Source organism: Protopterus annectens, chromosome 7.part0, assembly GCF_019279795.1.
Source record: "Protopterus annectens isolate FY-2018-M chromosome 7.part0, PAN1.0, whole genome shotgun sequence".
Taxonomy (NCBI): Eukaryota; Metazoa; Chordata; order Ceratodontiformes; family Protopteridae; genus Protopterus; species Protopterus annectens.
The window spans coordinates 1,723,520,257-1,723,548,109 of record NC_056739.1 but is presented as its reverse complement, the minus strand read 5'-3'; the positions used below and the strand labels follow the sequence as shown (position 1 = coordinate 1,723,548,109).

Below are 27,853 nucleotides of genomic sequence, written 5' to 3'. Positions count from 1 at the left end.
ACGTCTCGGGCTGTCGCTTTTGCGCTACTTTCAATAAACGCACTATTAAGCGTCGGGCGGAGTTCGCCCAACACTATTTTGGTAAAGCCTTTGATTATAAAATGTCGTCGGAAACTCCGACTACCGTTTTTTCCAAAAAACGCAAGGACAAGGACCGACACGCAAGGTCCGCGGTACCCACTGACACCACACACCAACACAGGCTACACGTGGTCCGGTTCTCAGCGAGACGCCTTTGCAGTCCCAGACTACCGACGACACTCCTTTGGCGGTGTCCTCTGTACCCGAGACCGCAGGTACCTCGGCCCTTTCCCAGACTACAACCACCGAAGCCATTGCTAATGTTGAGCCTCCTAATGTGGACAGGTCCACTTCCACCCATGGTGTCTTTAGACCCTCATCTTCTTTTTCTATTAAGGCCTTTACTAAATCCAAAGCAGCCAGGCATCCCAAGAGGCCTGTTGCACAGGGCCCATCTCCAGGCCCCATGCCTAAAAAACAGATGCTTAAAATGGCTGAGGATTTAATTACTCTTATCAGGGGTTCTCAACCCCCTCCAGACAAGAGACCCAGAGTGGAAGAAGATTCTCCCTCTTCTGATCAGGGCTCCATTTTATCAGAACATTCTGATGTAGAGGAACACTCTTACTCCCCTTTTGAGGATTCGGATGCAGAGCAGTCCATTCCTTCTGTATCTCCTCCTGAGGATTTTTCCTTTGGGGAAACCTTGCACACTTTAAGGGAACACTTCCATTGGGAAGGCCAAGACTTTTCCGATTCCAAGAAAAGACTTGGGGAATTTCTTTTGTTACCTCAACACAGACCTCTGGCTATACCTCCTGTTTTGGACATACTTGATGATGTTTATTCGGAGGCCTGCCTTAACCCGGATTCCCTGCCTCCTGCACCAGTCAAACCTGATAGGTACTACAGAGTTCCTAACTCTCACCAATTTCTCTACAAAAGCCATAATGCTGACCCTGAAACCATTTCTCAAGGCCCCAAGGGATTGAAGGCCTCTACTGCCAAGAATCCACTTCCTGCCGAAAGAGAGTCAAGATCCTTAGAAAGGTGGGGAAAAAGGTATATACCTCGGCCACCCTAGCCATGAGGGCCTTAAATTGTCAGTTTCATATGCTTAAATATCAACAGTTCCTGTTATCACAATTAAGGAATAAAATGTCTCAACCTGAACAACCAGATTTGAAGGAGTTGCAGGATATGATGCATAGTGCAGAGCAAGTGGGTAAACACACCTTACAATGTGGCTATGATGCCCTAGAGGCCTCAAGTAGAGCGGCTGCTACAGGATCAGTCATTCGTAGACATGCCTGGCTTAGGGAACAAAACTTGCCTGATCATGTGAAAGCTAAACTTCTAGATGCTCCTTTACAAAAGGATGTGCTGTTTGGTACTAATGCTGAGGAGATATTACGGAAAATGGAAGAAAAAGCCAAATCTATGCAAACTGTCAAAGTTTTTTTACAGGTCCAACCACCATGTTTTAGCAGAAATTGGCCTTCAAAAAACTGGTCCTTTCTAGCCACTGACAAGCCCCAAAGAGGTAGATACAGACGCACAAGGGGCAGAGGGCAATCACAAGGATCATATAGAGGCCGACAATGGCAAACTCCAGCACCAAGAGGTGGCGAAGACAGTGCACAACAATACAGGAAACAAACACAATGACTCCCTCATTTCCATGCCAAGCAGGTCTCAGCTGGCAGCACCTTTGGGAGGAAAGCTAGCATTATTTGCAAGAAATTGGCATATTGTCACAACAGACAAATGGATCCTGGACATTATAAACAGAGGCTACAAATTTCAATTCCACACTCTTCCAAAAATGAGAGGCATGCCAAACCTGCCACACAATCAAAGGGCAGAGGCACAACTACAAATTTCAAAGCTCATAAGCATGAGAGCTATACAAGAGGTACCTACTCACGAACAAGGTCAAGGTTTTTATTCAAGACTTTTTCTGGTACCAAGGAAAGGAAACGACTGGAGACCCATTTTGGACTTATCCATCCTAAACACATTTTTACTCGTACCAAAATTCAAGATGCTCACATTACAGCAGCTTCTTCCCATGCTGGGCAAGGAGTTTTGGCTGGTAACATTGGACCTCAAGGAAGCATACCTGCATGTCCCAATCAAACAAAGCTGCAGAAGATACCTCAGATTTCTTGCAGGTTCAATCCACTATCAATTCTCTGCATTGCCCTTTGGCTTATCTACTGCACCCAGAGTATTCACAAAGTGCCTGGCATCAGTGATTGCCTACTGCAGACTTCAAGGGATACAAATTTACCCTTATTTGGACGACTGCCTGATCCAAGCGGACAGCAAGCACATACTTATGGAACATCTGGCTTATGTAACACGGTTACTGCATTCTCTGGGATACACAATCAACAAAGAGAAATCCAGGCTAACACCATCTCAGAAAATAATTTTCCTGGGTGCCAACTTGGACACAAACACCCAGATGGACTATCTTACGCCAGAAAAACAGGGGCAACTAACTCAGTACTTCAAAATACTAGCAAAATGTACCAGGCTTACTGCAAGGAAAATCCTGCAGGCTCTGGGCTTCATGGCATCTTGCATTCTTTTAATCCCATGTGCAAAGTTGCATATGAGAAAACTTCAATGGTACCTAAAAAACCTATGGTCTCAACACAGTCACAGTTTGAAAACAATAATACCAATAATTCCATGTTTGCAAAAGGAATTTCTATGGTGGGCCCAAGCATGTCAAGCAAATACAGGCCTCCCATTCTGCAAGCCTCAAGCAAATCAAGTCATCACAACAGACGCCTCAGATTACGCCTGGGGGGCGCACATGACGGACAGGTGCATTCAGGGCAAATGGTCCCAAAAGGAAAAGCACCTTCACATCAATCAAAAAGAAATGCTAGCAGTAATAAATGCAATTACAGCTTTCAAGGACCTTCTGCATCCAGGACAATTACTGATAAGAACAGACAACACCACAGTAATGTGGTACATAAACAAACAAGGAGGAACACATTCATACCCCTTGTGCAGACTAGCCATGACTCTTTGGAACTTGGCTCTGGAATGGCAAATCGAACTTCAAGCACAGTACTTGCCAGGATTGGAAAACACGCTGGCAGACAATCTAAGCAGAAATATGACCGATCCACACGAATGGAAGTTGCATCCTCAAGTGTTTACAAAGATAACCCAAGCGTGGGGGAGGCCAGACATAGATCTCTTCGCCTCCCACAGGAATCATCAATTGGAAAAGTTCTGTTCAAGGACCTTTCATCCAAAGGCCTGGAGAGTGGATGCCCTTTCATTCAGTTGGACAGCATGGACAGTTTACGCATTCCCACCTCTGCCTCTTCTGCCCAAGATGCTTTTGAAAGCAAGAGCAGACAGACCGAAGATGATACTGATTGCTCCAGATTGGCCAAGGCAACCGCTCCTGAGGAGCCTAACACATACTCCTCCCTGGTCCCTGCCTCTAATGCCTCTTCTGCTGACTCAGCACAGCTACAAAACTCTTCACAGTCAGCTGAAAACACTCAATCTCACTGCATGGAAAATTCCTTAACACCACAACAGACCCTACTCTCCAAGGAGGTGCAGGATGTCATTTTGGAGGCCAGAAGGCCATCTACTATAAAAGCTTACTCCGCAAAATGGAAGCAGTTTTGCTCTTGGAATGAGAAAAAAGGCCAGGACCCTAGAAAACTGAACTTGCCTCAGGTATTACAGTATCTAGCTGAGCTGCTGAACAGTGGACTTTCATTTTCTTCCATAAAAATCCATGCCTCAGCCATTTCTGCAGAATTCAACACGAATCCTCCTTTATTTTCTCACCCACTCTTGCGACAGTTCCTCAGAGGGGCTAAGAATATAAGACCACCAAGGAAACAACCAATACCAGCCTGGGATCTTAATTACATACTAGAAAAATTAACATTGCCTCCTTTTGAACCAGCTGCCTCAACAGATTTGCAATATTTGTCCTGGAAAACAGCCTTCCTTCTGGCTATCACTTCAGCTCGTAGGGTTTCGGAATTACAGGCCCTCATGGCAGTGCAGCCCTTTCTCATCTTCCATCAGGACAGGGTTTCCCTTCGTACCAACCTGTCATTTATGCCTAAAGTGGTATCCAGGGTAGCTTTAAATCAAGCCATACACCTACCTACCTTTTACCCCAATCCTCAAAACAAAGGGGAAAGGCTGCTACACTCTTTAGACATCCATAGGCAGCTACGTTATTATTTGGACAGAACAAAGTCCTTCAGGAAATCAGAACAACTCTTTGTGTCCTATGCTGTAGGGGCTCAAGGGAAGCCAGTTACCAAGCAGACTATTTCGAAGTGGATAGGCCACTGCATATGGTTTTGTTATTCCTATCATGGGATATCTGTTCCTACAGGCATCAGATCACACTCCACCAGGGCCACAGCTACCTCTACAGCCTTCCTCAGAGGAGTTCCTACCAAAGATATTTTGGAGGCAGCCACTTGGAGTTCTGTACATACCTTCACAAAACACTACCACCTGCCTTTATATTCCAAAACTAGAGCAGGCTTTGCCACTGCTGTGTTGCAGGGCATTCTGGCTCAACCCAGTTCCTCCTAGTACCTACCACCCTGTGCGTAGCTTTGGGACTCTACCCATCTGTGATTACTGCAGCTGTATGCACGATGAACATAGTACAGTTTTGTACCTACCATAAATGTAGATGTTCGAGTGCTAATACAGCTGCAGTACAGGTTTCTCTCCCTCCTTCCCCACTTGGTAAAGGCATGGGGCCTATCCCCCTCTTCATACAACCTGACTGGGTTATCCTTCTATGGTTTATTTGCTTGCAACTTCTGATTTTGGATTATATTGCATTGCATGTATATACATATAAACATAATTTATGTATTGCCTTCCTTCTGGGGGCACCTGACATCTGGGGCAAGAAAGACTGAAGAACATGGCGTCAGCTGTGTCTTATATACTCCGGCCTCACTGACGTCAGGAGAGAAAGCGACAACAACCGACGCCGGACCTAGACTTTGGAATTCGGCCGACCGAGGACCCGCCTGACAGCAGAGAACCCATCTGTGATTACTGCAGCTGTATTAGCACTCGAACATCTACATTTATGGTAGGTACAAAACTGTACTGTTCTGGGAGTGCACATCGATGAGGACTTGTCTTGGAACACAAATACAAATGCCATAGTCAAGAAAGTGCACCAGAGATTGCACTTTTTAAGAAGTCCGAGGAGAGCGAATCTCCCATCGACAGTTCTCACTACCTTCTACAGAGGTACTATAGAAAGCATCCTGATGAATAACCTTGTAGTATGGTATGGAGTCTGCTCTACCTCTGAGCGCAAATCTCTCCAGAGAGTGGTGAAGACAGTCAAGAGGATCATTAAGACCACCTTACCACCTATCCTTGATTTGTACTTATCCAGATGTCTCAGCAGGGCCAGAGGAATAATTAAAGACTGCACACACTCTGCTTACAGACTCTTCCTGCATCTATCATCCCGAAAGTGCTTCTGAAGCATACGTTGCAGAATTATGAGATTCAGGAACAGCTTCTTCCCTAATGTCATCAGTCTGCTGAACTCTAGTAACCACCACACTCCATGATGTCCACCTCGGTCAATAGAAACTGTCTCAAATTGTGTATTAACCTGGTTACCAGTCTCATCTAATAATTAGTGCAGTATTCACATGCAGTAAAATATTTCTTCTTTCAGTGCAGTACATGTTGCTAATTTGTAAATTAACCATTGTACAATTCTGTAAGGTCCATAGTGCGATACTCTAATGTTCACAGTGCAATACTTAAATGTCTCTTTCTGTTCAAGGATCAATGCAATGTCTTAACCAAGTACCTGTGCAATACTAAAGTCTCATGCAAGTAAGTGTTTACTTCGAAAAGTGTTAAAATGTGTTTCTAATTATGTACAATATTTGTCTACCTGCATGTCTGTGATGTAACAGGTGTTATATGTGTAAATGTCTGTAAAAATAGTCTATATGTTGTCTGCACATTGAGTCTGGAGACACGGAATTTCGCTCAGGTTTTGCACTTGTGTGATTTCTGAATGATGATAATGTTTACTTTGACTTTAAGCAGCTGGATGGAGAGGAATACATTTGGGTCATGGGGTAGAGCTTGAGCATTAATCCAAAACATGGCATGTCTACATCTAGCAAGATTCGACTTTAGTGGTCTAAATGAACCTAAAAAGATTTAAAAAATAAAAAGTTATGAGCAGTCAGAAGCTGTTTAGCTGGAATACTGTTATGCCCTCAGTGGGCCACATGCGTATATCCCATGGGCCTCCACTACAGGAGGTTTAAGGTATTACACAGTGAAGACTAGTTTGGCTGAGTCTCTCTTGCAGTTTTTACTGAATGGCTTGTCTGTGTGACCTTTTTTACCCTTTGCTTGGATCCTTGTTTTGATGGCTTACTTATCTTTGCAAAGTCCTTATCCAGATGTCAAGAATCATTAACTTGGGATCTGATGTTGTCAGCTTTCATTCATTCCTCAACAGTTGGGTTCAGATCCAATCTTTGGATCTGACTCTGACATTATGTTAGCTTGTGGCCACCAAAAAGCTCTTGAGTTCCTCCCTTATCCATAACGTACTGACCCCAAACATATCCCAGATTTTGTTTGCCACTTTCACATTTGGATGTGGTCGCCTTGAGCTCTCGAGCATTTAAGAATAGAGATAATTTAATTTCTTCCTTTTTATTCCCTATAACATATATCAGTCTTCTATTTATAAATCCAACATTTTTACACATTTTAGTGTATTCTCTTTTACCATAGTTGGTAATCTTTTTCTTTCTTTCTTTCTTGCACTTTTTTGGGGTTGTTTTAATTACCATTGTCAGTAATTTTTCTATATTTCTGCCTTTAATAGTTTACATTAAAAAAAAAAGTAAAACTTTTTTCTACTCTTACTGTTCATTAGTATTTTCAGAATGTCTGAAAAAGGTCCTTCTGGCTTTAAGAAGTTCCAGAAATGCAGGCACAAGTTGCCTCTGTTGGATTCTCATATTTTGTGTGTATATACTACTTGGGCCCAGACCATCTTCAAGGTAGATTGTTCTTCCTGCAAAGCCTTTAATCCACGAGCAGTAGGAAATAGGAAGAATAAATTAACCTTGAAAGGGTTGCTATTCTCATCCTTTTCAGAGACTATTTCTGGGGCAAAACCCCCCAAACTTAAGTCAAAGGAGCCTTCATCAAAGTCTTCAAGGGCTTTGGGATCCTCAACTAACTCGTCTGATCCTACCATGGAATCACCAAAGAAAAAGCATAGATCGGATGTGATGACTGCTCCTGCTGTGCTGGCATCAGAGTTGACAAAAACTTCCTTGGATCCCAGATCTTTAGGTCTGAGGCCTTTGCCCAGGACAAGATATTCTCCATCTTTAGATCTGGTACCCTCTAGGCTACTTTCCCCTTACGTCGAATCACACTGGCACTCTAGGTCTCCATCGGTAGCTTCTTCTTGTTCTTCCAAGAAGTTTGGCCAAGGCTGATGTGGACAGAATGATGAGAAAATTTCTCTTGGCTCAAATACAGATGTGAATTCTCCTGGCTCCTACCCCTTCATATTAGGAAGCCTGTTTTAGTACTACTCCACCAATATCGGCTCCTTCTCTGTTCCGACCTATCGTTTTGGAGCCCCTGGATCTGAGCCTTCTGGGTCTGTCTGGATCAGATTCGAAGATGTTGGTATCTTTGGCTTCAAGGCTGTCTCTGAGTGCACCAGCTCAGATAGTTTTGGAGCCGGATGACTCTCAGATCCGAAGCATCCCTATTGAATCCGAGATGTTGGAGTTGACTGCAAAGTTTTTAGACCCATCTCTTCCCCTTGGAGCCTTGGCATTGGACAGCTCGGCTTCGACCTCCACCTCAGGTGGAATCCCTTTGGGCAGGGGAGCCAGTGGAATGGAAGCAAGGCTTATTGGCTCCATTAGCTTCTTTTTCCCCCAGAGTGTTTTGCCTTTGAGGTGGCAAAGAGAGTATTCTCTGCTTCAGCAGAATGGACGGCTCCTACCCCCTTGCATCTTCCCTCTGCATCCCAGATGTTTCTGCACCTTGAGTAGGGTATTACAATAACTTTTGACACTTCACAGGAGCACCCCACTGAAGAAATCCCTAGGAAGAGGAAGTGCAAGATGATGCACTTGGACTCCCCTAAGGAGTCTGTCACCAAAGATACTGATTTCAGTGAACGGGAAGGGTCCCCTAAATCACCACCTGAAGACATCTCATTTGGAGACATCCTTGAGATCCCTAAGCAGATTGGCAGATGGTCAGCAGATCACCTTCCACAAAGGAATCGGTATTCCTGAAGATCTTTGGGTCTGACCCATCTCCCTCGTGGGTATATCCTCACGGTAACAAGCTCATTGCATTGATCTCTAGGCAGGTGTGGAAGGAGCCAGACACAGTTGCACTAGGCCCCAAAAGACCGAATCGGATTCTGGAATCACCTGTAGAAAGGGACTTTTGGAGAAAAGGTATGCCTGTGGATGCTATGGCTGTGACAGCGACCACTGAGATAGAACTTGCTGAGCAAAATTCTTCTGTCCATCTCCCTAACAGGGAGTCTAAGGTTTTTGACAGTTTTGAGAAGCGTGTGTATACTTCGACATTTGCCTTTAGGTTACTGAACTACATGGCACACTTTACAAGGCTACAAAAGGATTTGATAAAGGAACTGTCAAAATCTCTTTCGGGGACCACTACTGCTGAGACTCAGGCCTCACAGTTGGCAACCCTACAATCCATTTCTAATTAATCCATGAGGTTTGTCTCTCGTGCAGCTGAAGGTACTTCAAAGGTGGAGGGTTCAGGCATCTCCATTAGGAGGCATGCCTGGATGTGCGTGTGTGATTTTGCAGAGCCATTCATTTCCTTGTTCATTCGTCAATGCACCTTTTGATGGCAACTTGTTGTTTGGCCCTAAAGTGAAGGGGACACTCTCCAGGTGTGAGAAAGATGGAAAGACCCTCTGTAAAGTGGGCATATGTTTTTTGACCCCTCAAAGAACCTTCTTTAGGAATCAACAAGTTGGTCAAAAGATGTGGTTCAGAAGGTCCCAGGGTCCTTTCCAAGGTCCATGTGGAGATAATTTCTCCAGGAGCAGATGCGGGAACTCAAATGGAATATGCCACCCATGAGGTAGAGGAGGACCACAGAACCAAGTGTCTAGAGATTCCTTCTCTGGCAGACCCTACCAGTGCTCTGGAAAGGAGGCTCAATTGTCTCTCTCTGAAGGCACTCGGGAGTCGATTATCTCTGCACCAGCGAGCCTGGCTAGACATCACAAAAGATACATGGGTGCAGAGGATCATTTCCAGAGGATATATTATTCTCTTTTCCCTTCCACCTCCATGTGTATGCAAGTTCCCCAGTGTTCCACCCAGTCGGAAGAAAGCAGCAGCAATAAAAATACAAAAGCTGCTAGAAAAAGAGCCATCCAAGAGGTTCCACCATACCAGATAGAATCTGAGACTTACTCAACATTCTTTTTAGTGCTGAAGAAAACACGCGACTAGAGACCAATTTTAGATCTCAGCAACTTGAACAAGTCAGTTTGACACAAAGTTTTGGATGGTCACTGTTCAGTCCATTCTGTCTTTCTTGAGCAAAGATGACTTCATATGCTTGATAGACCTTTAGGATGCATACTATCATATAAAATGAACAGAAAATCCGGAAGGTATCTATGCTTCTGGCTGAGAGCCATTCATTACCAGTTCAGAGCACTGCCCTTTGGCCTCACCACAGCCCCCAGGGTGTTCACCAAATGCGCGGCAGTAGTAACAGCTTACTTGAGACTGCAAGGATTGAATGTTTCTGTATTTGGATGAGTGGCTCATTACTGCACTGACCAGGCATCTACTAATAAGAGCAAGAGATCAGATACTCCAGACTTGCTCCAATGTGGGGATAACCATAAATTACAACAAATCTCAGTTACAGCCGTCTCAGACATTGGAATTCATAGGAGCAATTTTCAACACAGTATCAGTGGCAGCTTCTGTTCCTCTCTTAAGAGTACAAACTCTCAGATTCCAGGTCAGAAGAATACTTCACAGTACCACAATCTCAGTCCAAGTGATTCTACAGGCCTTGGGATCAGTGTTGGTGGCTATAGTCCTAGTTTCCCATGCAAGATTTTACATGAGAATTTTTCAGTGGATGTTAGCAACACAATGGTCTATTCTTTATCAACACATGTCAGACCAAGTAAGAATCACTCAGGCATGCAAGAGATACCTTTGTAGTGGATTCGATCAGATCATGTTCTACAAGACCATCCTTTCATTCTCCATCAGCCCAAGGCCATAGTGAAACAGTCCAAGGCACTTGGTTCCCTGAAAAAGCCAACATGCGTATCAATGTCTTGGAAATGAGAGTAGTGCTATTAGCACTACAGGCCTTCCAGGATTCTCTCCCTTTCGGGACACTTGTGATTCTGACAGGCAATATGTCAGTAGTTTGGTACATCAACAAACAAGGAAGAACCAGATATTACTCCTTGTGTCGAGAAGCCCTCAGAGTGTGGCAATGGATGATCGCATCCAACCATTTTCTGATAGCAATGCACATTCCTGGGAAGTCCACCATGATAGTCAACAAATTGAGCAGGTCCATTCTTCTACCTCACAAGTGGTCTGTCAACAAGAAGGTAGCAGAAATGATTTTTCACTAATGGGGCTTGCCTTGCTGTGCTCTCTTTGCAGCTCCCCTAAACAGCAATTGCAGCAGCTTCTTTGGCTTAATCCCCCCACAGGGGGAAATCACCAAGGGTTGCTCTACTACACGGTTGGCCCCCCGGTCTCCTGTACACATATCCTCCAATGCCATTGATACCGAAATTTCTGCTGAAAGCTTTCTGGTTGAAGAGCAAAGTCATCATCATTGCACCTATCTGGCCTCAACAGATCTGGTTTCTTTTTCATTGGCCTCATCTAGTTTATCCCCCTTGGATTCCGGATCTGACTCCAGACTTCCAGTCTCACCTGACAGGTATGATTCATCTGGAGATCTCAAAACTAAAGCTGACAGCATGGTTTCTCCACTTCTGTTAATAGCCAGACAACCTATGCTGTCATCCCCTGTCCGTCATGTATTTTTATCTTCCCATAAAGCTTCTGCAAGGAAACTTTCTAGAAGTAAATGGAAGAAGTTTGTTTCTTGGGCACATCAGAAACATATTGACCCCTTTTCAGCTCCATTTTCAAACTTGTCTTTTTGAATTTTTGGCAACAATTTTCAGTGAAGGAGCTAGCTCCTTGACTGTTAGAGTTCAATTAACAGCTATCTCTAATTTTCACATTGGATTTGAAAAAAAAAAAACAACTACCCTGGCTTCATCTAACCTTTGTAAGGCCTTCTTGAGAGGTATCCTTCTTTTGAGATCTCCCTGTAAAGACCCAACTCCTCCATGGTACTTAAATGTGATAATGCAGGTTTTAACTCACCCCCCCTTTTTGAACCAGCAGCAAAATGTGATCTAAAGCTTCTGACCTAGAAGACTGTTGTTTTAGTAGCCATCACCTCTACTAAAAGGATTTCAGAACTTCAAGCATTGTCTTTTAATCCTCCCTACTTGATTTTTCGCAGGGATAGAATAACATTACAGGCCAATCCTTTGTTCCTTTCAAAGGTGGTGTCAGTATCTAACATCAATCAGAAAACTAATTTGACAGTTTTCTTTCCTAAGTTTGCAAACAAAGGTGAGTATATGTTGCATTTATCAGATGTTCACAGACTACATTTTACTTACATAAAAGACATTAGACAGATCAATTATTTGTGTCATATGCTGATTCTAAGTTGGGTAAATGAGTTGCAAAGGTAACTTTATCCAGATGGCTGACTGATTGTATATAATTTGTCTGCAACAAGTTGGGTTTGACCTTACCAAAACCTTTAAGAGTCCATTCAACTAGGTCCATGGCAACTTCTTCACTGTTTCTATCTAGGGCCTCCGTGGACAATGTATGTGCAGCTGCAACTTGGACCAATCCTCATACCTTTATTACTCATTACAAACTGGATCTGGTCTTGAAGGCAAAAGCAGCCTTGGCTCGACTGTGCTCAGGAATATCTTCCTTAGAGTGCACCCAGGATTTTAGGTAGCTGGGGACTCTTATCCCATCTTTTGAGTAATGAATGAAAATTGACAACATCAGATAAAGAAGTTGTGTACTCACCATAATGTTCCATCTGTGTTGCCCATTTTTGTTCTTTCTCAACTCCCCTCCCACCAAGCCCCAATCTTTTTCACAGTTGAATTCTGGAAGAGAAAGAATTTATAAGGACACCACAGTTCCTTATGTTGAGCTCAAGATAATAGCTTCTTTGGTCAGGATTATTATGATAATATTTCTTACAGTATGTCAACTAGCAAACAAGATCTGAGGTATGTTAGGGGTTGGTGCGTTATGGGTAAGGGAGGAGCTCGAGAGCTTTTTGGTAGATACGAACTAAAATAATGACCGAGTCAGTGCAGAGGATCAGATCCGAACCCAACTGTTGAAAAAGAATGAAAATGGACAACAAAGATGGAACGTTATGTCTCATCTGACCAGCCTGGGTCTCTAGATAAATATTACAAAATCCTCCCCTCCATAAGAATGAAAATGCATCTGTTTTCCAGACTTGCTTGCAAAGAGTCCTGGTGCAGAATTTGTTTAGTTGTCTGTTTTGAAAGGAAGTGAACAGCTCTATTTGAAGTATTCCTCACAACTGGATCATTTTCTGGGAGACCTCCACATTCAGTTTACATTTTGTGGGAGTCTGTCTTGGTCCTTCTCAGCTTGTTTGCCACAGGGGTATGTTTTTCATCTGCTTTCTAGATACCTATCTTCAAAAGGACTTTCTGACACAAGAGAATGTGGATTTTTACCTGGAATCTTTCCTGAGCTTCTCTAATCAGTCACAGACTTCTGTAAGAGAATTTGTCAGGATCTTAGGGTTCATGGCTTCTATGATTCTCATGATTCCTTTAGCCAAGTTTCACATGAGAAATTTGGAATGGCTTCTAAAACACATGCACAAAGCATTTACATTCTGTGAAGCATCGATTTCCAGTTTTGAGCTTTCTAAGAATGGAACTGCATTGGTGGAAACATCAAATTCAGCTGAACTCTGGTCTCCCTTTCTCTCCTCAGACCCCAAACCAATCTTTTACCACAGAATCATCAATTTTTGCTTGGGGAGAAGTTTCAATGAGAGTGAAGGTACAAGGCCTATGGAGTCATTCAGACAGACCAAAGCACATCATTGTAAAGGACATGTTGGCTGTGATTTATTCCTTGAAATCTCTTCATTGACTATAATCACCTAGACCTCTACAAATAATTACAGACAAAACCACAGTTATGTGGTACATAAGCAATCAGGAAGATACAAGGTCATAACCCCTATGCAGGCCTGTTATAAAATGGACTTAGGAGGTAGCTCTGCAACATTCCTTAACCATCCAAACATTTTAAATTTTGTCAGAGCAAAGCTTAGTGGCAGACAAGCTGAGCAGGACTAAGACTGACCTTCACAAATGGAAGTTGAATATGGGGGGGCTACCAGGAATTGATCCATTTGTGGGAACACTTCAGGTAGATCTGTTCACTTACTTTCCTACAGACAACTAAACAAATTCTGCACCAGAACTGTTTGTAAGCAAGCCTAGAAAACAGATGCATTTTCGTTCCCACAGAGGGGAATGTTCCTTTATGCTTTTCCACTTTTCCTCTGATATCCAGGATGATTATGACTATTCGGAAGGATTCTCCAAAAGTGATTGTGGTGAGTACCTTTTGGCCCAAAAAACATTGGTTCTCCCTTCTTATGGAATTGGCCAATGGCAATTGCCATATGCATCCTCAAAGACTGGATATATTCACACAAGACAAGGGGAGTTTGATACACCCCAGTCTCAATCGACTTCAGCTAACTGCCTGGATGATCCAGTTCTAATACCTTTTAGGCACTTATTTCATGAGGACATGCAACAGGTACTAAAATAGGTAAGAAACACTGCTACTAGAAAATACTTCATTGGTAAATGATAGTGGTTTTCTAGTCGGTGCTTAGCCAATAACTAGAAACATATCAGGGATTTTTATACCACTGGTGATCAAATATTTGTGTGAGCTGCTTTCCTCTGGCCTCTCTTATTCTTCATAAAAGTTCTTTTTCAGGGCCATTTCGGCACATCTGCCCACAAATCCTCTCTTTTCGTCTCTCTTTGTGGTAAAACTGTTTATGAAAGAAGTTTTACACCCAAGACTTCCAGATAAATAGGTTGCTCATCCTTGGGATCTCAACTTTGTTCTCTCACCTTTTGAACCTGCTCGTCAGGATGAGTTAATGTTTTTAACTCAGAAAAATGTACTCTTCATTGTTGTGGCATCTGTAAGAAGAGTATCTGAGTTGGAAGGACTCATGGTGGGTGAACCTTGCATCATATTTCACTAGACAGGGTCGCATTAAGAACAAACCCATCTTTTATGTCCAAAGTGGTTTCCGAGTGAACCTTACCTCATATTTCAGTAGACAATGCCACATTAAGAACAAACCCATCTTTTATGCCCAAAGTGGTTTCAGAGTTTACTTTAAATCAACCCATCAGTCCTCCAGTTTTCTACCCAGAACCCAAAAACAAGAGAGAAAGGATTCTGCATAATCCGGATGTGCATAGGCAGCTCATGTCCTTTAGAAAGGCTCATCAACTATTAATTTCTTGTCAAGGGACAAAAATAAACTTCTTGTTCCTAAGCAGATAATTTTTAGGTGGTTGCCCTCAACTATTGCTTTTGTTATTCCCACTGTGGCAAATGTATACCAGGCACTTTCAAGGCACATTATACCAAAGCCTGGTCTTTGACATACTGGAAAGAGGTGGACTCTAGAAACATTCTAGAGGCAGATACAGAGTCTACCATATATACTTTTACAACACATTACAAACTGGATTCCTTTTCAAAGTTCAGGGCTAGTTTTGCCAGGACCATTCTTTAGTGGCTTCTATTTCCATATCATTTGTTCCTCCTCCCAGGTTGAATAGGCTTTGATAGGCTTTGTTAATCAACCTATATAGTCTAAAGGCTACTGCAGCAGTGGAAATGAACATGACTACATTTGCAGTTGTACAAGTTGCACCTACCCATAGCTGTAGATTTTTCACTGCTGCAGTTATTGCACACACCCTCCATTCCCCTACTCTTGTATATAATTGTAGGTGGAATGTGAAGTAGAGATCTGATGTTGTTTGTTCTCTTCTGATTCAACATGTGGGTTGTCTGATCTGGTCCAATCTGACCTCAGCTCCTTATACCATAGTACTGGATCTGAGAGCTCTGACTCCTCCCCTACCCACTACTCCCCTCTTCCGCCTGAATTACCTCAGATCTCATTTGCCACCCGCCTAACCGGACGTGTTGACCTGGAGTTCCATCCTGTTTCACAATAAGTGAATCTTTTGTTCCGTGCTTTCAATATATTAAGGATTGATAGTTAGAATTCATAGTTTTAGGATTACTGTTATATATTTAGTGTAGTTCATATTCTTAGTGTGTTTTTTTTTCTTAGTCCTTTCACATGTGTAGTATGTTCGTAGCTGTTAGGATTAGATAATTAGGTAGTTTGGTATAATGTTACTGTTAGACATAGTCTTTTCATATTTGGACCAATATGGAGTTTTCTTCTGATGCCAGAAAAGTCTACGAACTTCAAAAAGTGTTCTTCCTGTGGTAATACAATTCCATCTCAAGACCCATATTCTCAGTGTGTGTACTGTTTGGGGACTTGCTACTTACAGGACTCCTGCAGCACTTGTACTGCTTCCAGCACAAGGGATCTCCAAGGAAGGAAAAAGAAACTAATATTGAAAGGACTCCTTTCCACTCAGGTAAGGTCCAAAATGTCTACAGATCTGAAAGAACCTTCTACTTCTCCTTCCTTCAATAAGAAAGGGGAAAAATAAAGAGAAAGATCAATGGAAAAACAGAGAGAAAAAGAAAAATGTAAGGACAAAACAGCCAGGAAAGTGACATGAAGAATGACGACAAACCAAAGAAAAGGTGTCTGGATCCCTCTGCTATTGCAGGTGTGGCACCTGAAATAGTGAGGTAGTCAGATCCTCTAGGATCCAAGCTTCCTCTCCAAAAACAACATTTTCTCTGGGGCCAATTAGCCTGAGTCATCACTCCTCCATCCTTCAAGAGATTCCATCAAAGCCTACTTCGATAGCTTCATCTTTGAGATCTTGTTGGTCTACTAGAAGCCTTACAGAACTAGATGTTGACAGAATGATGAGGAAGTTTCTGAGGACTCAGATTCAGCTGGGAGTCTTCCTGGCTGCATCCCTAGGAAAGGAATGGGATCGGACCATTCAATTCCAGCCATACTACTACTGACACCATTTCATCTTTTGCAGCTGATGCACATGGGGATCCAGCCTCCCCACTGTACCAGCTTTGGAGCCAATAGCCCTAGACACTTTGGCTTCTTACCTTACTTTCTCAACAACAGGTTCAGGCACCTAGGCAGTGTGACATTTCCCTGTGGTACATGTGGTTGGAGAGGCATGACTGAAATGACATTCAGCTGCAGAGAAATATGGCAGTTGTGAATTCCATGTGGGCAGAGAAAAGAATGTAGTACCATGCCCACAACTTCAGTAACCAAATGCACAGGAGGAAAATATAGTGTCCATGGCCCTCAAGGCAACATAAGACAGCAGGCAGTATGACAGGCATCAGCAGAAGGCTGTCCAGTGGGCATGTCACTGTCTAGAGAACATTACCTAAAATGCATACTGGAGCACAAATGTGGCCGCAGTAGCATTCAGGATTTCCTCCATGCTGTAGCACACTTCTGCAGGTTGTTACATAAGCATGTACTGTGCACTGAGCATAACACTCATTACTTCTTTTGCACCCAGGCACTTTGTTATTAAAGCTGAGGGCATGGCAGTGTGTACTTCTCTTTGCCAACAGGGAATTTGCAACTGCCATATTTCTCTGCAACTGAATATCACTTCAGCCATGTGTCCCCAGCCAAATGTACCACAGGGAAATGTTTTGCTGCCTAGGCACCTGAACCCCTCAACACCAATGCACTTGGGTTGAGTAGAGTCCAGGAGCCAGACCACTGGAGGTGGGGCACCAATGGTGGAGTTGACTCTGAGATTTTCAGAGCTGTCTGTGCCACTCAGTGCTTCAGCACTGGATAGTTCGGTTCTAAGGTCTTCCTTGAAGTCAAGAGGGCTACCGATTCTGCTAGTGTGGGTGGTACTTCCTCGGGTTCATTGGCTGAGAAAGCTTTTGAGGCTATGGAGAGAGCCATGACTGGACCAAGATGGCTGGTGCGTTCACAGAGTTTGAATCTAACCTGACTTGTCTCTCACTAGGCCTTCTGCTGCTTCCTGTAATTCTGGTTGACAGAGACAGACTGATCCATTTAGTTTCAAGAGCACTCACCATTCGAGCTCCGTATCCAATTCTGAAGTGCCTCCTTCAGAAGTCCCAATGCACATTCCTTGGAAGAGGACTTGCAAGTGGAAGCATTTTGACTCCTTTCCTGAATCACTCACTGAAGACACTGATTTAGATGATGGAGAAGGCTACCTATGGATCCCCCTCCTAAAAACGTCTCCTTTGGAGATATCCCAGAATTAATGAATTAGAGGAGGGGATGGTCCAGTGCAACTCCTTCTGATGAGTTTGTGTTTCTCGAAACTTTTGGGTCCAGCCCTTCGACATCCTGGGTGGTCCTTACATGACCTCATCGCCCAGAAGGTTTGGAAGTTACCTGATGTGACAGAGCCTATCCCCAAAAAAAACAAAACAAAACAAAAAAAAAACAGCCTAGTGGCCTCCAAAGACAGGAAACATTGGGCTGCAGGTCCCCTTGTAGATGCCATGGTTGTAGCAGCAGCCACAAAAAAGGAATTGTCCAAAGAGAGTTCCTATGTTCATCCACCTACATGAAATCAAGGGCATTGGACAGATTGGGACACAATCTTATGTTTCAGTGACATTTGCACTCTGAGTGTTGAACTATTTAGCATACCTGGAACAATTCCAGTGGGATTTGATCAAGGAATTTTCAAATTCTCTAGCAGGTAACTTGCCTTCAGATATCCAGGAAACAGTGGATCTCCAGTTGTCTACCCTAAAGACTTTCTCAAATATGGCCATGAGACTACTGTCTAATGCAGCAAATGGCACAGCATGGGCAGCCGGCACAGGTTTTACCTTGTGACATTATGCCTGGATGCAACTCTACAATTTCAGAGAAAGCTTTAAGATGTTCTTCATAAATGCCTCTGAGACAGTTCCACCTTATTTGGTCCAAAAGTAAAGGAAAATGCTTACCAGCAGTGAGAATTATGGCAACACCTTGTCTGGTGTAGGAATCTGGTTTTCTAATCCTCAACAATCTTTTTTCAGGAATAAGAGGAGGGAAGAAAATATGATTCAAGAAGTCAGAAGGCCGAACCACAAAGGGAGGGGGAGTGTCCATATTCATAAAGGACACCCAAACCTCCAGGTTAGTAGCAACACATGAAGCATCAGAGACCATACAGGTGCAACTAACCATAGGCAAAACTGCTATACAACTGGTAGCATGTTACAGACCACCCTCCCAATCTCAAGAACCCCACTCAGCCTTCCTGAAGACATTGGAGGATATGAATGTATCACAAAATACCATCATACTGGGAGACTTCAACTACCCAAACATAGATTGGGTACATTATTCTAGCCCTAATACCCTAGCCCAAAGGTTCCTGGAATTCATAAATTCAAATGCACTGGAACAACTAGTCACCTCTCCCACTAGGGGAGATAATATACTAGACCTGATCATCACAAACATGAAGTATACCCCTCACTAGTGAGATCTGACCACAAACTAATCACCCTGGATATACATATCCCACCTCCACCCCAGCACAAAAGACCACAGTGAAACACTTCTCAAAAGCAGACTTCACTCTTCTTAAGACTGAGATGGTATCCTTTAAGCCCACTGTGCCAGTGGATACCACATCCCACAATGCCGAATCCTTCACAAATGCTTTCTATGGACATCTCCAAGAATGTATGGATCATGCAATCCCAAACAAATCCAAGTCCCTCTCCACCAAATGTAAGCGTCCTGTCTGGTGGACCTCAGCCATAAACAAATTGTATAACAAAATAAGGAAGCTACTGCACGTCAGAGCGAAATCCCATGAAGGGAAGACATCTCTGATCAACATAACTACGTTCTCTCATAAAAACATCCAAGGCAAACTTTGAGAGAAAAATCGCTAAGGACACTAAAGATAACCACAAAGCCTTCTTCAGCTATGTTAGAAACCTGGGCGGAAACCCTCAGATATGCTCAGAATTGGTTCATAACAACAAAAAATACACTGAACCCACAGATATTGCTAACATTCTGGCCGACAGGTTCAGTGCAAATTTCTCCCCTCCTTCACCCCCAAAAGAAGAAATACTTATCCCAGCTGAATGTAATCTCCCTGTCATCTCAGATGTCCAAGTGAGAACCGCCCTAAACAAAGCAAAAAACACAGCATCAATGGGACCTGACAGTATCCCTGGGTGCGTGTTACGTGAACTCCAAGAGGAGCTAAACCCACACATAAAAATGCTATTTAACCTTAGCCTTACTTCGGGATATGTACCTGAACACTGGCGTACAGCAACAGTGGTCCCACTCCACAAGGGGGGTGCCTCTACAGACCCTGGAAACTACTGCCCCATAAGCTTAACTAGCCTGGTCTGCAAAGCTATGGAAAGAATCATTATGGAACTCATAAACAGAGACATAGGGGACCTACAGACACTTGACCCCACCCAGTTCGGCTTTGTAAAGGGCAGATCCTGCCTTTTAAACCTGGTTGACTTTTTTGAAACAGTCACTAGAGCCATTGATGAGGGCAAAGCAGTCCATACAGCACACCTGGGCTTGGTTAAGGCCTTCACACAATACCCCACTCAGGCATCATAGATAAGCTAAACAGCTTAAAAGTAAACCCTTATGTCACTAGATGGGTTGCAAACTGGCTAAAGGACAGAACCCATAAAGTTAAAATCGCTGGAGCAATGTCAGACTCAAAGCCAGTCACAAGTGGTGTCCCACAGGGATCTGTCCTGGGACCCCTCTTGTTCGGCATTTATTTCTCAGATGTTAAAGCAAACATGGGAGGGCTGTGGCTGACAAAGTTCGCAGATGACTGCAAACTAGGCGCCATAGTCGATACACCAGCAGACACACACATCCTACAAAAAGGCCTCACTGAAGCGGACAACTGGTGCCGTAGTCACGGCCTTAAACTAAATGCCAAAAAATGTATAGTCATCCCTTTTGGAAAAACAAAGTACCCACAAATTATCACATAGACAGCAACCCACTGAGTACGGAAAAAGTAATCAGAGACCTAGGGACCCAAGTAGACAGCGACCTCTCATTTGACACCCACGTTTCCAAAGTGGTTAGAAAAACATTCTACCTTGCACACCTCATCATGAAGGGATTCACATCCAGATCCAAGGATGTCATTGTACCCCTATATTCCTCCCTCATCAGACCCATGATTGAGTACAATGTCCCATTTGGTATGTACCTCACCCGGCATTTGCAACAACTGGAGAGACCACAAAAGTACCTCACCAAAAGGATCAAGGGTCTCCAACATATGTCTTATTCTGCCAGACTAAAGAAACTTCAGCTCTATTCAGTAGCATACTGCTTGCTTAGAGGTGATCTCTGCCTGACGTACAAGGCCATGTCTAATCAGGATCTGATGGACATGCTCCACCTCAAAAAATCCAAATCCATCAGGACCACGAGAGCTAAAGACTTAAATCTCGGCACAAGTATGAATAGGACATGCTGGAGGGATAGATTCATAACCCAGAGGCTTCCCATGCTTTGGAACAGGATCCCAGTTCGTATTAGGCAGAGACCCTCACTGACTCTCCAAGAGAAATCTTGATGAGTGGATGGGAGATCATAAGTTTACCCCAGGGGTCACATCTGTGTCACTGCTAGACAGGGGCACAGTAAACTAATTCTATTATATAAGGGGACCTTCATTGTGTCACTACTAGACAGAGGCACAGTATTCTAGATTTATTCTGTACATTTTTGTGCCATTTCATGGGGTGGCAAAAGCCACATCACTATGGCTAGGCTTACAAATGCCCCAGGGCAGATAGCCTAGTACTATACTATGAAACTATACTTCTGGGAACAGACCTCCCCTAGGCAGAGGTGGAGGCAATTCCATGGGACGTCACCCAAGGGGCAGAGCTGGTCTGCAAAACCAAGGTTTCCGTGGACCCTATCACAGAGAAACCTTGTCAGCATCTCTGAGCACTTGTTCGACCACTGCACTCTAAAGGCAGTTGGGGGATGCTTCTCTTGACACCGTCTAGCCTGGCAAACTATAACTCTTGATTCGTGGATGCTAAGGATCATTACCAGAGGTTATATAGTACCATTTTTAGAATCCCCAAAGACAAAACAAAAGATTCCTGATACTCCACCCAATCAGTTGGAATGTACGGTAACAGTGGTTTCAAGGTTGCCAGACAAAAGAGTCATCCAACCAGTCCTCCAAGACCAGCAAGGATCTGGAGTCTATTCAAGGCTCTTTTTAGTTCCAAAAAAGACAGGGGACCTCAGATCAATACTGGATCTCAGAAATCTAAATCAGCATTTAAAACAGACAAAATTCTGGATGGTCACATATAGTCCATTCTACCTCTGCTAAGGAAGGATGATTGGGTGTGCCCTGTCAATCTTCAGAATGCTTACTGTCATATCAAGATCTGGCAGCAGTCCAGGAGATTCCTCTTTATCCAACTGAAAGCCAGTCACAGTTAGTTCAGAACATTGCCATTTGGTCTCACCACAGCCCCCCATGTGTTCACCAAGATAATGCCAGCCATTACAGCTTACCTCAGGCTACAAGGGATCCAATCTCTTCCCATATTTAGACAATTGGCTTCCAGCTGCTACCTCCACTGATCTACTACTGCAACATCAGTCAGTCTTTCTATACCTGGTAACTCACTTGGGCATTTCAATAAAGTTGAACAAAAGCAAGATACCTCCTTCTCAGACCATAGAATTTATAGGCTGCCACATAGACACAATGCATCAGATAGCAAAACATCCTCTAGTCACTAGTCAAATCCTTAAGGTCTGTAGCTCTCCAAGTGGTAAAACACCCTCGGCCTCAAGCATGACTCGTTCTGTGACTCTTTAGGACTAATGGCCTCCTCTATAACTTTGGTTCCTTTGGCCAGATACCACATGCGAGTTCTACAGTGGACACTAGCTGTATAATGGTCGCAAAAGCTCTATCCTCTTCACAACAGGATTCACCAGACTTAAGTCTGCAGAGAACTTAATCAGTGGTTGATTTCATCTAAGACAGTTCTTCAGGGCAGACCCTTCCGTCCTCCTACTCCCAAAGCCACAGTCACCACAGATGGTTCCCTTCTTGGGAACAGCTCAAGGAATGTGGTCTTCAATAGAGGCCAAACTTCTTTTCAGTGTTCTGGAATTGAGGGCTGTCCTCCTAACATTTTAGGCATTTCAGGACCTCCTACCCAAGGATGTGATAGCCATCCACTTGGACAACATGTCAGTGGTTTGGTATATCAACAAACAAGGTGGAACGCTTTTGTGTCCCCTTTGCCGAGAAGCCATGAGAGTTTGGCAGAGGATGATGTCTTTGAACTGCTTACTAGTAGCAATGCACATTTCTGGGACATCCAGAAATCTAGAGAACAATTTGAGCAGAACTGTTGTGTTGCCTCATGAGTGGTCTCTCAAAAAAAAAGCAGGGCAACAAAAATTTTTAAAACAAAGAAAAATACCAAGCAGATAAATGTGTGGCCATTAGTAATCAATACTATGCATTCGAAAAATAAATAAAATGGTTGCAAGACCTACGGCACCCCAAACGTAATTTATTAGTATAGAAAATAGGTAAGGGCTTTCACCACCTTCCTGGTGGTTTCCTCAGACCTTATAAACATAAACACAAACTTCTCATTCATTTAAACGTAAGAAACACTCATGATTGGCAAGTCAAAATCACATGCTGTTAAATACATCACTAACCCTTCACTCCCGTTTTTTGCAGCAATGCGCATGTCCCCCAGTACTCTATACATCATTCATATGTCATACTATTTTAAAAATCAATTTTAAGCTTTTCAAGAATAAACCATGTATCATACATATACAAGATATTCATTCCCATTCTCACTCCCATTAAGACCTTTCCATGTCTGCTCATTACAGTCTCTCATTTGTGCATATGAGAAGCTGTAGAATGAAAAGTTAAAACCATTGTATATATAAAAACACATCCATCAAATGTATCGAAAATACATACATCAGAAATACATCCCTTAATGCAATACATGCAACTCAGTCTTGTAAGAACATTTAGAAAGCAAAACATGGCATAAATTCGTATATTACCTCTATGTAGTTTACTGTTCTCTTCCTTACGTCAATCTAAACGACTTTATACATTTCATGATGATGATAAACGCATGCTTCGCTAACATATGCAGCCCTTCCTTTTACCATTAAAGTTAATTTAATATATTCTAGCAAGGTGAGTGTAATATGAGTGTAATATTCATTAATATATCCAATTCTTACTTTTGTTGTCTCAAATTTTACTCGCAGCCACTCACTGTGACTACGCATGCTCCCCATGCCCGCCTACGTCACCCAGCTAGCTTGCTCTAGGTACATTAAAGGCGCAGTGTATACTAATGCTATAAAGCGAACATTATAGGTATCTCATGTATGCAATTTCCTTCTGTCTATATACGTTACTGTTAATTTACCATGCACTATAGTGCAAAGCTTCTACATTGCTGTTCTATGTGTATGGAAATATACAATCCTATATGTAAAAATACAAATATACGTTTAAAAACATATACGTATAAAAACATATTTGAACTAACTTACAAACTGATTCTAGATACACTGGATTGCTGTCTTGAGTGTAGAATTATATGAGAATCTTAATATGCTTCTATATATATATATATATATATATATATATATATATATATATATATATATATATATATATATATATTTGTAAATTTGCACATATACATAGGATTGTGATGTAGAGGCTCTGCACTATTATATATAGTATTTAGCAACAGTGCATATAGATAGAAGGATATTGCATTTATGTGATATATGTAAATCAAAATAAGAAAAACTCAGTCTTCAGGGTAAAGTGCCTCAACGATAATTAATGAATATAGTCCACTGAAGAAATCTTGAGGCACACCATATGAGTGAAGGAGACTTTTATTCAAGAACAACACAGAACACCAAAATAAAATATAGCGTGAAGAAGCATCCTGTGCAACACAAAAGAGCTCACGCTATATTTTATTTTGGTGTTCTGTGTTGTTCTTGAATAAAAGTCTCCTTCACTCATATGGTGTGCCTCAAGATTTCTTGATATATGTAAATATCTACTATGAAGTACTTCTGTTTATCATGCCTTTAGTGTATATAGAGTCAGTTTGTAAGTTATTTCAAATATGTTTTTACACGTTTATGTTTTTATACGTATATTTTTTGTATTTTTACATGTAGGATTGTATATTTCCATACATATAGAATGGCAATGTAGAAGTTTTGCACTATAGTGCATAGTTAATTAACAGTAACGTGTATAGATAGAAGGAAATTGCATACATGAGATACCTGTAATGTTCGCTTTATAGCATTATTGTACACTGCACCTCGCTGTCGGTTTTGTGCTTTGTTCAATGCCCAAAACTATTCGTTGTCGGGCAATATTTGTAGCTAAATTCTTTTGCTCCCGATCTCTGTACTCCGAAATGGCTTCGATAAGCCATCTGACTACTGATCTTCCAAAAAAAATAAGGATAAAGACAGAGATAGACTACATAGGTCCAAAACTGCCGACGATGCTACCGTTAAGCTAGTCACCAGTCCGCCGGTACTCAGTGAGGCGCTTTTGCAGCTCCTGATACCCCCTTCTACAGATTCACAGGCCTCTACTGAGACCCATTCAGAGTTCAGTATGTCGCGAGATGCTTCTTCATCTATGGAACCTGCGGATGTCCCTACCTTGGATGGGTCCGGAGCTGCTGCGCAGGCAGCGGTTTCTGAGGGTGTATTCAGGCCTTCTGATTTTCATGTTAAACCAACGACTTCGTTTCAAGCCAAAAATACAGAATTTCTCAGGCCTAAAGTGCGCACTATACCTAGGAAACTGATGACCAAAGCGCATTCTCAGGCCCACATGCCACAAAAAACTAATGATTAGAATGGCTGAAGACCTTATTACCTTAATTAGGGGAAGCCAGCCTTCCCCCTCAAAGAGACATTGAGCTGATTTTCTTTCTGATTCTTCTGATCAAGAATCTGATATCTCTGTTCCTTCTGACTACCAGGACATTCCCTTTTCCACCTATGAGGATTCTGATGCAGAGGATTCCATTCCCTCTGCTTCCCTTCCAGAAGATTTTTTTTTTGGTGAAACCCTGCATACCCTTAGAGAGCATTTCCACTGGGAGAACCAGGACTATTCTCAGGTCAAAAGAGATTCAGGGAATGTTTAAACCTGCCTCAGCACAGACCTCTAGCTATCCCTCCTGTTCTGGAGATTGTACATGATGTTTTCTTGGAATCCAGCCGTACCCCGATACTTTGCCTCCAGCTCCCTGGAAACCTGACAGGTAGTATAGAGTACCTGACTCCCATAAATTCCTTTTCAAGAATCCTACTGTGGATCCAGGGACCATTTCCCAAGGACCTAAAGGCATTAAGGCTACTGCTACCAAAAATCCTACCCCTTTGGACAGGGATTCTAGGGCTTTAGACAGATGGGGTAAGAAGGTTTACACATTTGCTACTCTGGCCATTAGAGCTTTAAATTGACAGTTTCATATATTAAAGTATCAGCAGCATATCATGGAACTAATTAAACAGAAAATTATATTGATTCCAGACTGTGCAGAACACAAAGATTTACAAGATTTAATGCATTCTGCTAACCAAGTTGGTAAACATACTTTGCAGTATGGGTTTGATGCCTTAGAAGTATCTTGCAGGGCTGCTGTCACTGGGTCTGTTCTTAGAAAGCATGCTTGGCTTAAGGAGCAAAACTTGCCAGATCATGTCAAAGCAAAATTATTGGATGCACCCTTAAACCAAGAGCACCTGTTTGGCAATAAATCAGAAGAAGTCCTCAAAAAGATGGAGGAGAAAGCTAAATCTGTATTTCTTACAAGCAAAGAACTGGTCCTTTCCAGTCCCTTCCAGGTCTTCTCAGTCCAAACCCAGAGGCAGCAGACCACCAGGACTTCATTCTCAGGTTATGCACAGATCTAAGCAGTGGGGTGCTCCCACATCCAAAACAGGAAGTAGTAAGCCACCACCCCCATGATGAAATTGCACAATGACTTATCCTTAACTCTTCCAAGCCTTGCCCAAGTACTTGCACCTTTAGAAGGAAAACTTGCCCTGCATGCAAAAAACTGGGAATACATTACCCAAGACAAATGGGCTTTAAACATTGTTTCCCTAGGATACAGATTCCACTTCCATTCATCCCCAACCCTAAGTGGATGGCCAGACCTCTCCCCAAACCAGTGGGTGGAGGCCCAAAAGCAAGTACTTTCTCTCCTCAGCATCAGGGTTTCCCTCAGGACTAACCCATCCTTTATGCCCAAGGTGGTGTCTAGTGTGGCTTTAAACCAGTCCATTCATTTGCCAACTTTTTTCCCTAATCCTCAAAGTAAAGGGGAAAGGATACTGCATTCCCTGGACGTGCACAGGCAGCTTAGATTCTATCTGGACAGGACTAAGCCTCTCAGAAAATCAGACCAACTGCTAGTCAGCTTTGCTGCAGGGGCAGAGGGCAAGGCCATTTCAAAGCAAACCATTTCTAAATGGATAGCACACTGCATCCATTTATGCTACAAACACCATGGAAAACCTACCTCACAGGGGATAAGAACACATTCCGCTAGAGCTACATCTACCTCTACTGGATTTCTCAGGGGAGTCCCTACCTGGGACATCCTGGAAGCTGCAACCTGGAGCTCTGTACACACTTTCACCAAGCATTACCACTTGCCTATCTTTTCTAAATCCAGAGCTGGATTTGCCACAGCAGTCTTATAGGGCCTGATTGCCAGCCCTAAGGCTTCTTAACTACTGCCACCCTTCCTTAGCTTTGGGAATCAACCCAAATGTGAAGACTGCAACAGTGAAACACAAAGAACATAGTACAGTTGTGTACACTTACCATAAATGTAGATGTTTGAGTGTATTCAGTGTTGCAGTCCTGGTTACCCTCCCTCCAGCCCCCTGACTTGTCTTTGCTTTTACCTATCCTTTTTGGTTTGGCATATCTTATACCATGTGTATTTGCTTTTTGCTGGGGGTGTTCCACACCATATAATTGCTTCCTATTTTGGGGCCACCTGACATTTGGGGCAAGAAAAACTGATGTAATGGTGTTGGCTGCATGTTTTATACCCCTGACGACCTAAAGTCATGGAAGAAGCGACAGCATCCGATGCAGGAATCCCAAGACTCTGGTATTCAGACTGGCTGCGGACTACCTGCAGGCAGATAACCCAAATGTGATGACTGCAACAGTGAATACACTTGAACATCTACATTTATGGTAAGTGTACACAACTGTACTTTCTATCTTCATCATACTGAGAGTTTCAGAAAATCGGATAAATTGTTC

At 42.8% G+C, this 27,853-nt stretch overlaps 1 protein-coding gene across 1 annotated transcript in view; it reads left to right on the top strand.

Annotated features, from left to right (window-relative positions):
- LOC122806187 (acylamino-acid-releasing enzyme-like) overlaps positions 1 to 27,853 on the top strand; it is a 1,918,826-nt gene that overhangs the window by 545,733 nt on the left and 1,345,240 nt on the right. Inside the window, exon 10 of the mRNA XM_044076421.1 lies at positions 11,659 to 11,771. Coding sequence (XP_043932356.1) covers positions 11,659 to 11,771 — 113 coding nt within the window. The remainder of the gene's footprint in view (positions 1 to 11,658; positions 11,772 to 27,853) is intronic.